General features: G+C 37.6%; 1 protein-coding gene across 1 annotated transcript in view; it reads right to left on the bottom strand.

The window, feature by feature from the left end:
• ATPsynO (ATP synthase subunit O, mitochondrial) overlaps window positions 1-17424 on the bottom strand; it is a 120129-nt gene that overhangs the window by 53397 nt on the left and 49308 nt on the right. Inside the window, exons 3-4 of the mRNA XM_067137494.2 lie at window positions 12536-12646; window positions 12313-12445 (exon numbers count right to left, since the gene is read on the bottom strand). Of these exons, the coding sequence (XP_066993595.1) occupies window positions 12313-12445; window positions 12536-12646 (244 nt within the window). The remainder of the gene's footprint in view (window positions 1-12312; window positions 12446-12535; window positions 12647-17424) is intronic.

Here is a 17424-nt window from a genome sequence, read left to right as displayed (position 1 = left end):
ATGAGGCCCGAAATGATAAAATTAAATGGGAAAAGGCCACAAGAGATCAAGACGTAAATACTGACGTGGAAGGAGCCGAGAGTCTTGAACTACAAAAATTTAAGAAACGAAGACAGGAAGAACAGACGCTCAATCCCAACACAAAGGAATTTGAGTATAGGGGAGAGAGCGAAAGGCCAACAAGCAAAAAAAAAACGCCGATTTCAAATTAGAAGGCGAAATTGAAAATGTAGAAAACGCAGGGAATTTCAAAATTAACAGTTATTTTATAACGCAAGTAGATTCGTGGGAGATTGATTCTGAAGAATTGGTTAAGGACTTAACACAGCATCATATGAAGAAAAGATATAATTTACCTATTATAGTAGCAAGAGTAGGAGAGCTTAAAGTACATTGCCTTGTGGATTCTGGAGCCAGTATTAGTGTGTTATCCAAAGAGCTTTTCCAAGACATGAATAAAAGAATGAAACTACTAACAATACCAGTCTCAAAAATTAAGATACGGGGTATTGTACCTGACAAGACAGTGGAGTGTAATGTACAAACATATCTGGAGATTAATATAGGAAACAAAAATTTTGAACACCCATTAGTAGTCATGAACCGAATAAAATATAACATCATACTAGGAATAGATTTTATGACAGTCACAGGAATGACCATTGACATGGAGAAACAAGAGATAAGATTTCCTATTTGCGATGAGAATACCGAAGAAAAACAGGAAAGAATTAAGATCAATGAGGACGATGGTGTAGTTAATAGTGTGAAAGTCGAGGAAGAAGGAGAGGACTCACACTCAGAAAGGGATTCGAAATTGCAGATAGAAGGGAATGAAATGTCAATGTCATGTGAGAATATACTAGAAAGTATTGAGAAGGTCATGATTACAGTGGAGGAAGAAAATATACCGAACATCTCAGAGGCAGTTGCAAATGCCAAAATTTCACCTGTTGAAAAATCCAAACTTCACGGAATCTTGCAGGAATATTCGGATCTATTCAGGAACAAGCCAGGACAGATTCCCAATTTTAGGTACAAGTTGTTGGTGAATGATTGGACACCTTTTAAAGGGAAATTATATGGGGTACCAGAGAAATATTTCTCAGAAGTAAAAGAAATTATAAAAGGCATGGAGGATGATGGAATTATCATGAAAACATCTAGTCCATATTTGAACCCGTTAGTAATAGTTGTGAAAAGCAACGGGAAACTGAGAATTTGCCTAGACGCGCGATCCTTAAATACCCGACTAATTCCTGAATATAATACTGTACCGAAGATTAAGGATATTGTACAAAAATTCCGAGACATGAGGTATTTTTCGACGATGGACTTCACGTCTTCCTATCATCATATTGTCCTTGAAGAAAAGTCTCGACTGCTAACGGGATTCATGTTTGACAGTCAGACTTATGTCTACTGTCGGTTGCCTTTCGGACTGAAGAACAGTTGTGCCGTTTTGGTGAGAGCCCTGGATAGGAATTTAACTCCAGAGGTGAAGGAATTTCTAACTTGTTATGTAGACGACCTCATCTTGGCAACCAAGACATTCGATGATCATTGTGATAAGCTGGAGAAGTTATTTCAGAATCTAAGGACAGCTGGATTCAAAATCAACATAGCCAAATCCAAGTTTTGTCAGGAAGAAGTATTATTTGTCGGTCACATGATAGATGGCACAGGGGTACGACCAAACCCAGTAAAAATCCAGGCGATATGCGACTTTCCTCGACCAAAACGCATTAAACATGTACGACAATTCCTCGGAATGGCCCAATTCTTTTCTAACCACTGTAAAGGCTACACTCAAACTGCAGCACCTCTACAGGATCTGTTGAAGACAAATAACAGATGGAAGTGGGATGAAAAAGCAGAAAGGGCATTCCAAGAATTGAAAACTTTGCTGACCAGAAGTATAAAGTTAGGCTATCCTAATTACGAAAAGGAATTTATTATCCAGTCAGATGCCTCGAATGTCGGTATAGGCGCGTGTTTATACCAAGAAAAAGAGGGGACACCTCCTAAAAGAATATATTTAGCCTTCACCAGTCGAAAGTTGAGGAGTCATGAAATTCATTACACTACTACAGAACAAGAGCTACTGGCGATAGTCTATGCTTTACAGCAGTGGAAAAAGACCATCTATGGGTATCCGATAACCGTCAGATCGGATCACAAAGCATTGACTTTCGGACTTAAAGCAGCAATGACGAACGAAAGGATAACAAGATGGATGTTGTTTACTCAACAATTCCAGATAAAGATAGAATACTGTAGTGGAAAGGAAAATATCCTAGCCGATGCTCTAAGTCGAAACCCAATGGACAACATGGAGGAAGTCCATAAAATAGAGCTAATTCCAGAAGATGAGGATATTCTAGAAAAATTACAGAATATTGTACAGTTGCAACGTCAGGACGAGAAGTTGAAGAATATCATAGACAAGTTAGAAAATAGGGATAGTGATCCTGAGGCAAGGTCGAAAATATCAAGAGTATACAGCATCGAACGGGGTATGCTCATGGCTAAGACAGGAAAAGATCAAGAAAGAGTACGCATCGTATTACCTTCAGTATTATATAGAGAAGTGATCTGGCACGTACATCGAATCACAGGACATGGCGGTATGGAGAAAGTGACTCAAGTTATCCTAGAAAAGTTCACTTGGAAAGGAAACAGAAGGACTATAAGGAATATAGTACGAACGTGTGATATCTGCCAGAAAGTTAAACAAGGTAATTGTCTAATAAGGCATGAACCAAGGGCCATATTACCACACAAAGCCAAGAGAGCTATATGCCATCGATATATTTGGTAAGCTTCCTACGGCTAAAAAAGGAAATAAATTCATCGTGGTAGTTATGGACGTTTTCTCAAAGTATGTATCACTTCAACCAATACAGCGTGCTAATTCGAAACAAGTAATACGACGTCTAGTTAAATATATATTGCCAAACATGGGAAAACCCGAGAGATTGTTGTCCGACAGAGGAACTCAGTTTACATCACTTCAATTTAAAGAGGCTATGGAAGAGATGGGAATTAAACATGTTCTATGTTCAATAAGACATCCAGCATCCAACCCAGTCGAAAGATATATGAAAGAAATAGCTAAATTTTGCCGGATATACTGTTACAAGCAACACTGGAAGTGGATAGATGTGCTTGAGAAAATTGAAGAAAGCATTAATAACACTGTCCACGAATCCAGCGGCCAAATCCCAAAGGTTATTCATTACAATATTAGACCTGAGAGACCATGGGACAAAATAATTCAGCTACCTACCGAACCAAGCTTAGACCAAGATAAGCTGAACCAACTAGTTCGAGAGAGGCTGTATAAACAATCCCAGAGGAGACTGAGGAGGATACAACACAAGAAATTCCATCCTGAATTGAAGAAGGGCGACCTTATATTAGTAAAGAAGCCAGCAATCTCGAATGCATCCACGAAAGTATTTGCGAAGTTCGTACATTTATTCGATGGACCATTTGTTATACATCGATCATTTGGGAACAACGCATACGAAGTTCACGATCTGAATGGTAGAAGTAAAGGAATACACAACGCGGCAAATATTAAGTTATACTTCAAGGAACAAAGGGATTAGAGTCTATCAAACATCACAGTTGAACAAGGAATGAGAACTGGAATGGCCTATGACTTGAACAAACCGATTAATCTGTAAAAACTTACAGTGATGCTCTCACAATTCTAACTAAGAACAGTGAAAAGTCCCATTATGATATTAGAAGTATATAAGATAAATATATAGCAAGCCATATATTTAAATCAACGTGGGAGGAGTAAATGTGCCATTTCACTGTTCTATAGTTGCTGTATTAGGAACAAAAATGGCGCTCCGGCTATTAACGGATCAGAATAAAAGCAATTAACAGCGGTACGAGCCAAAGAGACAATAAATTCAACCGGCAATCACGGAAAGAACCACTTTTAGAAGGCGGTGCGAAAGAATGACGAGAGCGGATTATTTAAATCGATTATTGAAAAAAAAGTCTTCCATTAGAACAAATCTCAATTGAGCACTGCATCGAAGAAAGACTGAATCGCGTAAAGAAACCCACTACTAATCGGAGTCTTTAATCAACTGGTGGAGATAAGATCAAATCTACGATAACCGGCTAAACACCAGCTGTGATTGACATATACGTGAGATTAAAGACCAGCTGATAAGAAACGTCAAGTTGGAGCTGTACTACGTCACGGTTGGGCTCGGAACATTGTATTTGCCCGATACTGCATAACGTTAAGAGAGCTGAATTAAAGGGAAAACAGAGTGCAATTCTAAAAGCACGTAAATTTCACAACGTTTCGGCGAGCAAGGCAGTTTGAAATAAGACGATATTTAGAGTCTTATAGGCAAATTAGACGGACCAGAAAACAAATATATTGATCACATTAGCATTACTAAGCAGATTACAGCATGTATAAATCAACTAATGCCTTGTGTTATTCTGTCCTTGACGCAATGAAGACCACCATGATGTTCTAAGAAGCTGAGGCAAAGACTACTCTGGCTATGGTGACGCTTGACGAGATGGATGATCCAGGAGGATAGTAGTCAGCTGTGATGACGAGATGAACCCTATTACTTAAGCCGAACCATGGAGCGAGGCCTACCATCCCATGACGATCAACAGCGAGATGGAAGTCAAAATCCAATAAGCAAAGATAAGTCCCCATTTGAGTCGTGTCGTAAGTAGAAAACCTTATTCTTTTGGTTAATATATATTGTGCATTATGACATTGTGTGTGCGTAGTTAATGTACGAGTGTGCTCACAAGGAAATAGGTATTCATCCAAAGTTACCGCAAATTCCAGACATAGGCGTTAAAATACCAGTGAATGCCGTTCGTAAGTTTGTCAATATGATAGTGGAGAAGTGATTGATATTTTTCATAATTCGTTGTCAGTGAAGTGTTAGAGTATTAAGAGGAAGCTAATATTTATATGCGTGATGGCTTTAACAAATAACATGCGTAAAGATCGTATTTAGGGAGTGTTACGATAAAATATAGTGGCACAATTTTAAGGTTACGATGTGCTGTTCTTTGATACTATGACAGTAATGATAATGATTTATATGTGTGTAGGTTATGGCACATATGTTGCGTATTTTGATGAAACGAGTGCTTCGATTATAAATGCTACGCGATAATGGAAATGTTAAATGGTGAATGTAATTAGCATATGAGTTGATAGTATATTTTGATGGTGATAGTTACTGTTATTTAGGAAGTTGGTCATAGTATTTCTTCAAGAGATGGTAGTATGTGTAGGTTGCACATGCTAAGGTATAGGTATTGAAAAGTACTGTTTCCGATTGCTATTTTATTCCCTAATATATATATGATACAGATTAGGATACGATCTTAATGCCATCACTATAGAATTAATTGAGTTAGTAGGATCTTCAGAAGAGCCGAGAGGCCACTTACGTCAATATTTAGGCCTTCACTGACATATCAACGATTGTTTTCATGTAATCTCACTTACGGCAATTCAACTTATGATTTTATGGGAGCAGTTAAATACATCACTGGTAACTTAGTCTTTCATATGTGGATTTTAGATGAAGCTCGAGTCTTCCTATGTGTCAATTTTTCCACCTATGGTATTATTCGTTGGAATATTAATTGAATACACTTGGTAATGTTATGTTAAATCATATACGCACTTTAACTGAATTTTAACCATGAATTAAAATAATAATTGAATGATTTAGCCATACAAGCCTTACGATGGAATTGATTTGAGAATGCTTACGACTTAAAGTGGACTTAGATTTGCTTATATGGAGGCCAACTAGCATGAAATATGAAACGTTGAATAATTTGGAACCTTAAATAGAGAAAATCCCTAATGGTCAGACATTAATCTTCTCACACGATTTTTCTACTGTGCGTGGACATTGATGTGAAGTGTTTCAACCGAGTGATATGCATTTCTGTAATTGCATGTGAATTTAGGTTCAGACGATTGAATTTTGATAATTTTGAGAAGCAATTTAGCTTAATATTGAGAGATTCCAGATCTTAATTACTTAATTAATTAATTAATTGATTAATTATTAGCCATTTTCTTTGCGTTTTTCTCATTTTCAATTGAAACCCAATTTGAACATTGTATATAGTAGGGATATAGCTTATTTTACTTGAATCTTTTGGATGCATTCAATCATTACAATCATTATAATAATTACAATTATTACAATTATCCAACTTTTACAATTATGTTGAGTGATTTTACTTGATTATATAATTTATTTATTTTTCTTTTCATTTGATTCCCTTGGATATTACTTAATTATAATATAATTCCTTGACAGGCCAGGACTATGATTCAGATGAATGAGGCCTAATTTCATTTATTTATTAGAGGTTTTCCTAAACCTATTTTCTTCAAGGCAACATCATTACATTATTTAGATGCTGATTGCGTAGGAAACCAGCCATAATGTATAAATGATTTTTTTCAAGATAATCTACGTTTATTTCAACTCATACTTAGACCAATTTATGAATAAAAGCTGAGTAGTGAAAACATTAAATTCTTTCAATGTCTACTTAGAATAAGTACTAGATATAAGCTTATGATGACTAATTTGATTGCGATTATGATGATGATGACATGTACTGAATTCTTGGAAATCCATGATAATCTGAATTTTACGATAAATTTCGGTATCAAACATATACGGTAACCGACTAATAGCGTGTTGAAGACGTTCATCTACGTAGGTTGGAATTTACCGTAGGCCATTGGTGTTCTTTCTCACGCGGAACTCACAACCCAGGAATATTTGGCAGACGAAATTATTATAAAGAGCTAGTCTGGAAACTCGTGTATCCCACCTGGACGCGGGTTGGTGCATCGTGTTTGTCTAGATTATTGTTATCACACGTATGTATGTACCTCATGATTTGTTCAAACTTGTTTCTAGACATGGCTGTTGCAATAGCTTCATTATGACTGTCCGGAGACTCTTCCCAATATAAATGATACCTAGGAACTCTCGTGTATCCACTTACAAGCAGTATAGCAAGAAACACTTTCATTTCCTCGCAAGTGACATTATGCCCTATGTCATTTTTTTGGGCCGCGTATGTATTTGAATAGTTAACCAGCATTTCGATCACTTGCTGGTCATAAAAAAGTTCGAATAAATCAATCGGTGTGTAGACTTTTGAAAGGAAATCAGGAAGTGACCATTCCTTTTCTTTTTCTTGCTGAATGTCAACTTCTTCCCACTTTCTTGGTGGCGTAGATGCTGTTTTACGTGTTTTTGTTCTATGACTATCTAATACTCCCGAACTTTGTAAGTCAACTGAATGGACACACTTTTCATTTGATTTAGTCTGTTCACTGTTACATTCATCCAAACCTAAATGTATATCTACAACTTCTTGGTCTATGATTCTCCGTACAGTTGCCTCCGCATGACCACGGAGCTGGTTGCCCGATAAGTGATCAATGTCTTCCGCATCTTCATCTCCACTATCTTCATCCGACCCTAAGTAATTCTCCGGCGGCCCAATAAACACATCTGTGTCCAAAATGACAGCTTCGGTCTCCATTTCATTCAGACATTCTTGTATCTGATGAACTAACAGTCTAGAGAGAAACAGAAAAGAATACGCTGTAGTGAGAATCCCAATATTTCTGGATGATAAAATTAGAAAGAATGTAATAACAACTGTAAACATCAATAATAGTCATGTCCTTAGTGCCAACAATAGAACAAGCTAGCAATGATAAACCCCATGCCATTCATACCCGCTGTTCCAAAAATGGAACGTGATATAGCAGCTCAGGAAGGTTATTATTAACTCTAGTAATGGAGTTTTAATGCTATGCTCGGTTAACTACAACTCTAGTCTTTCTATTTCCATAACTACGTTGATAAGAATGCATTTCATGTTTATGAAACAAACAAAAAAACTTACCCTTTGCATGCTGTTGATGGGGAAGCCATGTTTAAAAGCACACATCTGTAAACAAACAGCTGAGAAACAATTGATTATCACTCTAAGCAACACAGTCTTGCCAACTCTAAACGATTTGAAGTAAATATTCCCTCAAAATTATGAAATATACCTACACAACAGCTTTTAAGAAATGTTCCATTTTTGAAACAGTGGGAACAAATGGGTTAAGATATTGATTAAACTGTTAACGCAAAGGCTGAATGCTTTAATAGATCAGAAGAGCAATTTGGATTTAGGAAAAACCAGTCCACAATACAGGCTATAGAATGCCTTCAGAATGATATTCATGAAGCCCTTAGATTAAAGAAGGGAAAGCTACATGATATATTCGTAGATTATTCGAAAGCCTTTGATACAATTAGTCAAAAACATCTGGCAAAGAATGAGAAGCAAATACACGATTCGATCACAATATCCGATCCAATAGACCAGACTACAGGTGTACTACAGCGTGATCCTTTAAACCCTCTCCTTTTAACGTCGCAACACATGTCATCATTCTTCAAGCAACGAAGACAGAAGGCAAGAACATTTATATGTACGCAGATGACATGGTTTTAGTGGCCAGATCAATACCTGCTCTGCAGTTGGCATTTGATCGACTCGTAGAGTGGACTAAAACAAATGACCTTCATGTTAACGGAAGTAAAACCATGACTATGACCTTTAGGAAAGGAGGGCAGACATGCAGCAAGTGATGTGATATATTTGGATGGAGAACCATTAACCAGTGTGAATAAATTTAAATACCTCGGAATAACACTTTATATACAAGGAACCAGTTTCACAGCGCATATCAAACAAAGATTAACAGCAGCAGTGGTAGTATTAATGACATCAAATATTTGTATAATATATCCCTTCGGGCAGCGTTGAAGTTATTCAGAGTGAAAATAGCACCTGTAATAACCTACGGCATCTCCAGTATCTGGCAGCTTCTGTCGGTAAGAAACTTAAAGGATGTGGAGAAGATAAATGCAACATTTTTAAAGAGAGCCCTATGTTTATTAAAATTCCCTATGTTTATCAAAATTCACCTCTTCGGGACTGGTGTATGAGCTAACTAGGGAAATGATATTTTTGGAGGAAATACGGGACAAATTATCTCTTCCATCAACTCCAGCATACCAAAGTTTATTTCGCGAACATCAGAGAAAGAAATCGGAAATCTGGTTGGACTTCTACAGTACGGAAGCGATGATGGAAGCCAACTACGAGTTACGGCATGTATCAACAAGGCTTGCTGCTTGCTGGTTTTCACTTCAAACTATGCTCCACGACGAAGTATCACTCGCCAAATGAGGGATGCATGTGTGCTTTGTGCGGGAAGCAGTGTGATCGCTATCACGTACTAAGGTGTGAAGGAAGAAAAATTCTTCTAATTAAGTTCTGCATTGAATGATTTTGTTCATTCTTTGTATATGGCAATTAGCTGCAATAAATATACTACTAAAGTTGGATGTGCCTATGTAGTCTATCAAGATGGTGTTGAAGTTTTTTCAGCCCAGTATAGGCTTTCAAATAGCTGCTTAGTTTTTCAGGCTGAACCCTGAGCCATAAAGAATGCAGTGCTGTGGTGTAAAAATAACAACAAGAATGTGAAGATAATGATTTGCAAGCAGCGTTGTGCTCCATCAACAACAAGTACAATATGAATCCGACAGCCGCTAGTACAGGAACAGTAACTGAAGAATGTCCTCACATCTGTATGTCTTGGATTCATGGTCATACCGGATTTGATGGAAATGAAAGAGCATATTTTTTTAGCAAAATTAGCTGCCACATCAAACATCGGAATTACATACAATGAACCTCCAGTGTGCTATGTTAAGTGACAAATCAAGAAATATATTATACATCAATGGAACAATAGCTGGACTTCTAGCTTGAAAGAGAACTATTCATCTCCGAAGTTCAATATAGACTTCAGAGTAAAGTATAAGTGCCTACCTTTGTCCTAACGCAATTTCTAGCGGGACACGTAAGATTTAAATCTTACCTTAAGCGATTTAAAATCCTAATTACAGATGGATATTTATGCTTTTGTGGTCCTGCTCAGACAGTGGACCATCTACTTTTCTCATGCCCCGTGTTCGCAATAAAAAAACTTATTTGAGTACCACCTGAACAGTTGGGATCTTGTATTTTCTAAACCACTGTATGATATTTTCAAGGAGCCTTGTTGTTATAAGCAATTCTTAACATTCATTCAGCACATCTTTAACAAACTGAACTCTTAATCTTTCATTTTAAAATATTTTAAGATTATAAACTAAAGCCCAATGTACTCTTGTCTATGCTGGATATTCAATATTGGGCATATCATGTTTCAATTATCTCAATTTTCTTCTCTTATTCTTAATAAACCGGCAATACATAAGACAAAATGTTTTTATTCCAATTTTTTTTTTTTTTTTTTTTTTTTGTTGCTAGGGGCTTTACGTCGCACCGACACAGATAGGTCTTATGGCGACGATGGGATAGGAAAGGCCTAGGAGTTGGAAGGAAGCGGCCGTGGCCTTAATTAAGGTACAGCCCCAGCATTTGCCTGGTGTGAAAATGGAAAACCACGGAAAACCATCTTCAGGGCTGCCGATAGTGGGATTCGAACCTACTATCTCCCGGATGCAAGCTCACAGCCGCGCGCCTCTACGCGCACGGCCAACTCGCCCGGTGTATTCCAATTTAATATGAGAACAGAGATTTTTATGCATTTAGATAATTTTCTGAAAAGCTCATTTTATTTGATGTCTTTAGCATCTTCCTTTCATAAAATTATTGTATGAATGTCTTCCAAAGAAAGAAGCAAAGAACACTAGCTAACATAATAGCACTTATATATGGATTGACAAAAGCATAACATAGATAAAAATATGAAACATGATACATTTTACATTTCCAACCTAGTTAATGCAAGAAATTAAACATTATGAACATCTAGTCAAATTTCTAGGAACACCACATTCCACATAGTTTAAATTTAATTTCTTTTATTCATATTTATTGTAAGTTATATTTCAAAATATACTTCTGAATTATGTTAATAAATGTCCTCGTCTGTTCATGGCTTAAGAGAGTGAAATATAATTATCAAAATATTGTATGTAAAATCATGATCAAAAGTATGTTGTATTTCCACTGAATGTGACATGGTTAGAACATTATTTACACACTGTGACACGTGACTATTTTTCTTAGTAAAATCCACATTCTAGCCTACTAATCAGAGAAGCCAGTTTTGCAATTGAAATGAACTTTCACAAGAAAACACCAACACAGAAACATTTATGCGATGGATAACTGATTTTCCTGCAAAGTAAAAATGAAAGGCTACAACATTCTAAATGAAAGATCTTACTCATAATTTCACTGACATCAACAAAGGCATGAAAATATTACACATGACAAGTAAAGGAAAATTTATGGATATACTTCAAAAAATTTCAACCTATGTAGCACAGAAAAGATTATTTAAATTTGAACGAACCATTAAATGAAGAGAATGTTTTATTGAAAATTAGCAAGAAGATTCTTAGTTTAAGAGGCAAAGTTTAAGAGGTTAGGTATAAAGAACACGTAAACACCATCAAACTTAGAAGATTTTCAGCAATAGGAGTACATACGATTGTTTACACAGCGTGACAGTTCACTATTTTGTCAGGTAAGTCCACACTCTAGCTTACCAGTCAGAGGATAGAAGCCAATTTCGCAAGTAACCTTCATGAGAAAACACCAATGCAGAAACGTCTAAGCGACGAATAACTCTGATTCACCCGCAAAGTAAAAATGTCTACAACATGCAATAGGCCAACAGCAACTTAACTTACGCAAAACACACACACAGAACACATAAGGATAAAAGTCCTTGTTATCAATCACTACCGGTACCCTTCTATATTAAAATACTCCATGCCTTTCTTTTATAGCAATAGACTACGAATGAAGTTTACTCTTAAGTATAAATAATTTTGTACGCATTGTTCGATTAATACAACTATTATTTTAATTTTTCCTAACAATACTTTCAAGACAGGCAATGCCATAACATAGTATCAATATCACAAAAATATTGAACCAAATATCAATAATGAAATATCAAAAGAAAAGTTTCAATATTTACTCATAAATAAAATCACAACATCCAGAGCTAGAAACGGTGGAACTATTCTGGGGAAATACTTGTAGAGCAGGCACTAAACAGTAGAATTGCATAACAAACCACCACAGTGGACAAACAATAAACCTTTAATGGCTCGATTTCTCCCAAAATGAACACATTTTATATGGCTAATTACTTACCAACAAGGTTCGCAGATGGTGGAGAGAGAGGAAATTTTGCAGCAATTTGCTTCATTGTATCTACTTTCACAGACTGTTTCAGTGTAGGGTTCTTAATAAATTCACGTAGTGGTTTATCAGTAGCAAGGATTCCCTAGAAAAATCACAGATAATACTCGTAAATCCAGAATTGTACAAACAAAAACGTGAACATGGAATAACAAAGAATGTTAAGTTAACAAACCTGGAATTTTGTCAGCTCGCCTTCAATAGGATCCAGCTGCTTAAGTTTGCTTCCAGCGGAGAAGAGTGCCATAGCGTAACGTCCATTAAGACCAAACACCTGAACTGGTGGCTAAAATAAACAAGGTATCTATTATTAGTGCTAAATAACAACAACAACAACAATAATAATAATAATAATAATAATAATAATAATAAGATAGGAGTCAGGCAGGGAGATGGGCTCTTGCCCTTGCTCTTTAATTGCATCGCAATTCATAACAAACATCAAGCCAACACCAAAAGAGCTAAAAATAAACCAGGGGGCAATCAAATGGACAAATACGTTTAAATATCTTGGCGAGTGGATAGAACCAAAACACATCTGAAAAAGAAGCTTTTGCGTCACGCATGAATAAAATGGAAATGGCTTAACTGACCAAGGACGTTTACAACAAAAAGTCCATATCCTTGAACGCAAAACTCAGACATTACTGCACTGTCATAAGACCAGAGGCTTTGTATGCAGCAGAATGCCTTGCTATGAACAAGAAAGGCCTGATAGAAAAATTAGAAATTAAAGAGAGAAAGATCTTAAGGAAAATTCTTGGCCAATTAAAGACAAAGATGAATATAGACGTCGGCATAACCATGAGCTGTATACTCATATCCAGAAGATCTCTGATGTCATGCGGAGAAGGAGAATTATTACATTTTATGGCTACTTGCTAAGATTGAAACCCACACGATTATAGAACCAGATCTTTACCTATTTTAAAGATAAGAAGACCCAGCCAACTTGGTTCAAGGAGGTGAAAAGGGACCTACAGGAGATGGGGATCACTAATGAAGATATACAAGAACACAACCTACTCAGGAGGAAACTAAAAGACCACCAGGGTTTTCAAGAAAGGGCAAAGTTGAAGACGGGAAAGACGTGGACAGAGGAAAGAAAAAAGCAACACCAGCAACGAATGAAGGAGCACTGGGCAAAGATCAAAGCCCAGAGAAGACAGCTGAAATAACGTGGTCCTTAGTAGGCTGATACAAACAAAGAAGAATAATAATGTCTTATGGCGACGATGGGATAGGAAAGGCCTAGAAGTGGGAAGGAAGCAGCCGAGGCCTTAAAGTATAGTCCCAGTATAATAATAATAATAATAATAATAATAATAATAATAATAATAATAATAATAATAATAATATACAGTGTGATGTATAATTTCTTTAACTGTTGGTAGTCTTCAGAGAAACCACAAGTATTGGAACTATGTCAAGCTATTATCCAACAATCTAAGGCAATGGAGATAAGTGTCCAATAAGCTGCTACAGAAAATGAAATACGCTGCTTATTTATTTATCTTCCTTCAACACTTGCAGGCAAAAAGTAACTTAAACAACAGATATTATTTCACAAAAGTTTTTTAATACTTAAATGACAACAGGGTAGCTTCAAGGTGGTTGTTATTGTCTATAGGTGTGGTTTTTGACGATGGCTATCCACCCCTTTAATGCGGCTCTTACAAATGAGTGGAGAAGGTGAACATTTAGTCGAAATCTTTTCATGAAGTCCTCTGAGTTGCCGGGGAATAGTCCCTCAAACACTGATAATGAGGCAAGTGATGTTTATGGACTCAAGGTTGTATTTGTCTTTGTAGTATGGTACTGTGGTTTCATAGGTTTGTCTTTTTTTTTTTTTTCAAGGTTAACTTCTTCAGACTGGTCTTCATCTGTCTCAAACTGTATAGTCGGGTCAATTATGTAGCCTACTGGTGTGTGAGGGTCAATGGTGATGATGTATGTTTCTCTATTGCTTCAGTCAACTGAGAAACCATGCACCTCCTCATAGGTTGTGTAGTCTTTTTTTTTAAATTTTTTTTTTTTTTTTACAATTTGCTTTACATCGCACCGACACAGATAGGTCTTATGGTGACGATGGGATAGGAAAGGCCTAGAAGTGGGAAGGAAGCGGCTGTGGCCTTAATAAACCCATTCGCATCCTATTTAAATACCGTAGCAGTTCACTGAGAAAACCCATTTAAATTCAGCACTACGGCACAAACTGTGAGGATGTGGGCCACGGTGAAGTCGGCACCACAAAAACACACTAAGGGGTTTTAGGAGTTAAAGGCGCATAGATCTTCAATGACAAATCCCCAGCCTACACAAAACTACGGCCTCTCGGAAGGTCACGTGGTCTTGCCGTAGACTTGCCCACAGTCCTCATTTGTATAACTTTCCGTGTCATCAGCTCTACTATACGCATCACTTGAACTCAAACTAAGACCTCCAGGGTCTATTTTGTCGTCACAAACATCACTGTCTTCATAATCACTCTCTAAAGCACTATCTACATAGTATTAGCTTTCGTATTCCATCTTCATCAACATCAACACATCTGCTTGACGCCAAGATTGCAACTGACGTGCCTCTGCCTTGTCATGTTAATGCTGTTCCTGAAGATACGGGTGAACCCAATGCTTTCGATTTTGATCATTTGCCTGATGATCAGGCCAACCAACTTAGGAATCCCTGCGATAAATTTCCTGATGTCCTTACCAGCAAGTTAGCTGTAACTAATGTTTTGGAGTACAAAATTGAAGTCACTGATAACATACCTGTTCGCTCTCCTCTGTATTGGCTGTTGCCCCCCAAAATTAAAGCCTTTAAAGCTTTTATTGACCAAATGCTCGCTGACAGATTGATACGTCCTTCTAAGTCAGCTTATTCTTCTCCCATGTTTCATGTCCGTAAATCGCAGGGTGGTTACCGTCCTGTGTTGATCATCGGATGTTGAACCGGAAAGTGGTCCTTCAATTTGTTCTCCTTCCTGAATTGCACTCTTGTTTTTCTTGGTTTACTAATGCCAAAATTTTTACCACCTTTGACTTGAATCAAGTATATTACCAGATACCTCTTGCAGAGGAATCCAAGCACCTCACTGCTTTTCTACTGACTGGAACCTCTATAAATTTGAACGCGTCCCATTCACATTAAACACAGGCACTGCTGTCCTTACTCGGTTACTGGATAATGTTTTGTCAGACATTAAATTTAAGTTTGTGTACAATTACTCAGTTGATTTGGTAATTTTCAGTGAAACATTCGAAGAACACCTTGTCCAACTCAATGAGGTCCTTGAAAGACTGCGTAAAGCAGGCCTAACCCTTAAGGCTAGTAAGGTTACTTTCGCACAACCCCAGATGTTCTTCCTTGGCTATATTGTGTCGGGAAAGCGTGTCTCTATTGATCAGTCTCGTACTGCCGCCATCCAAAATTTCCCCACGCCTAAAGATGTCAAAACATTAGCCAAATTTATTGGCATGGTTAATTTCTTCCATAAATTCATCCTCAATTTTGCTGAAGGAGCAGCTCCATTAAATGCCTTGAGAAGAAAATATGCTAAATTTGTGTGGGGTGATGCCCAACATAAAGGCTTTTGTGACTTGAAATCCGCCTTATGTAACGCTCCTGTACTGGCTATGCTAGACTTCTGTAAACGTTTCATCCTCCAGGCTGATGCCTCTCCCACAGGTATATCTGGTGTTCTTCACAAATTTGAAGAGGGGCGTCATATCTCCCTATTGATCTTTAAACTGATAATCAGGTGTTGAGTTGGGTGCTGGCCAAGCCAAGAAGGACTGGTCGTCTTGCGCGTTGCGCAGTACACATCTCAGCCTTCCAACTTGAAGCTCGTCACATTCATCGGACTGAAAATGTTGTGGCTGATGGTCTCAGTAGGATGTTCTATCCAGGCAATTCTGATCCTCAATCAGAGCCTGCAGATCCATCTCCTGAACAAGTTTCAGCCTCTGTGAATGTAGTTCTCACTGGCTCTCCCTTCCTTTTCCAAGATATAACTAAAGATCAGGAAGATGATGCTGAATTAAGAGCTATTATTGGCAGGATTAAACCTGGTGAACATGTTAAGCCTTATGTCCTTAAGAATGGTGTCTTGTGTTGTCCTGCTCACGGTCGCAGACCCCCCAAAATTGTAGTCCCAGCTCTCAAAGTATTTTCATGTATCCCCAGTGGGCGGTCATCTTGGTGTTTTTAAAACTAGAGAGAAAATTTGTAAACACTTCATTTGGAAATCCATGGATGGTGAAATCCACACCCTCGTTAAATCTTGTAAAACTTGCAACATCAGTAAACCCGCTCCCAATACTCGCCTAGGTCTGTTGTCATCCGAGCAAGCTTCTTGTCCCATGGAGAGATTGTTCATAGACTACATTGATCCTTTTCCGAGGTCACGGACCGGCCATCGTTTCATACTTGTGTTGATGCATTTTTGCGTTTTACATGCCTGTTCCCAACTCATATGGCTAATGCTAGCACTACCATCTCTGGCTTGAAACAGATCTTTGCTTCATTTGCACCCTGTCAATTTTTGGTGAGTGATAATGCAAGAGCTTTTACCTCCATGCAGTTTTGTAATTTCTGTTTTGATCTATCCATCTCTCATGTAACCACTACCCCTTATTATCCAAGGCCAAATTATGCTGATAGAGTGAATCGCAATCTCTGATCTGCTCTCATTGCTTATCACTCTGCTGACCACTATAAGTGGGATTCATCACTAAATTGGTTGTCACTTGCTTTCAACACTGCTATCCATGAGAGTCATAAGCAAACTCCTGCTTCATTAATACTAGCCTTCACTCCAAATTCTCCACTCCCAAATCTGTGGTCCATTAATGATCTTCTGCCTGACGACGCCAGTCCAGAAAAGATACACGCTAATTGGCACCATGCACAATAAAACTTGAAAGTTTATTACACTAAGGTTCAGCGTAATTACAATCACGGGCGAAGAACGCACACTCTGTCTGTAGGTGACCAGGTGATTGTTAAAACGCATCCCATCAGTAGTGCTGCGGACCATTTTATCAGTAAGTTGGCCCCCAGATT

Source organism: Anabrus simplex, chromosome 1 (assembly GCF_040414725.1).
Source record: "Anabrus simplex isolate iqAnaSimp1 chromosome 1, ASM4041472v1, whole genome shotgun sequence".
NCBI lineage: Eukaryota > Metazoa > Arthropoda > Insecta > Orthoptera > Tettigoniidae > Anabrus > Anabrus simplex.
The sequence above is the reverse complement of the archived record's forward strand: the minus strand, read 5'-3'. Positions and strand labels throughout refer to the sequence as shown.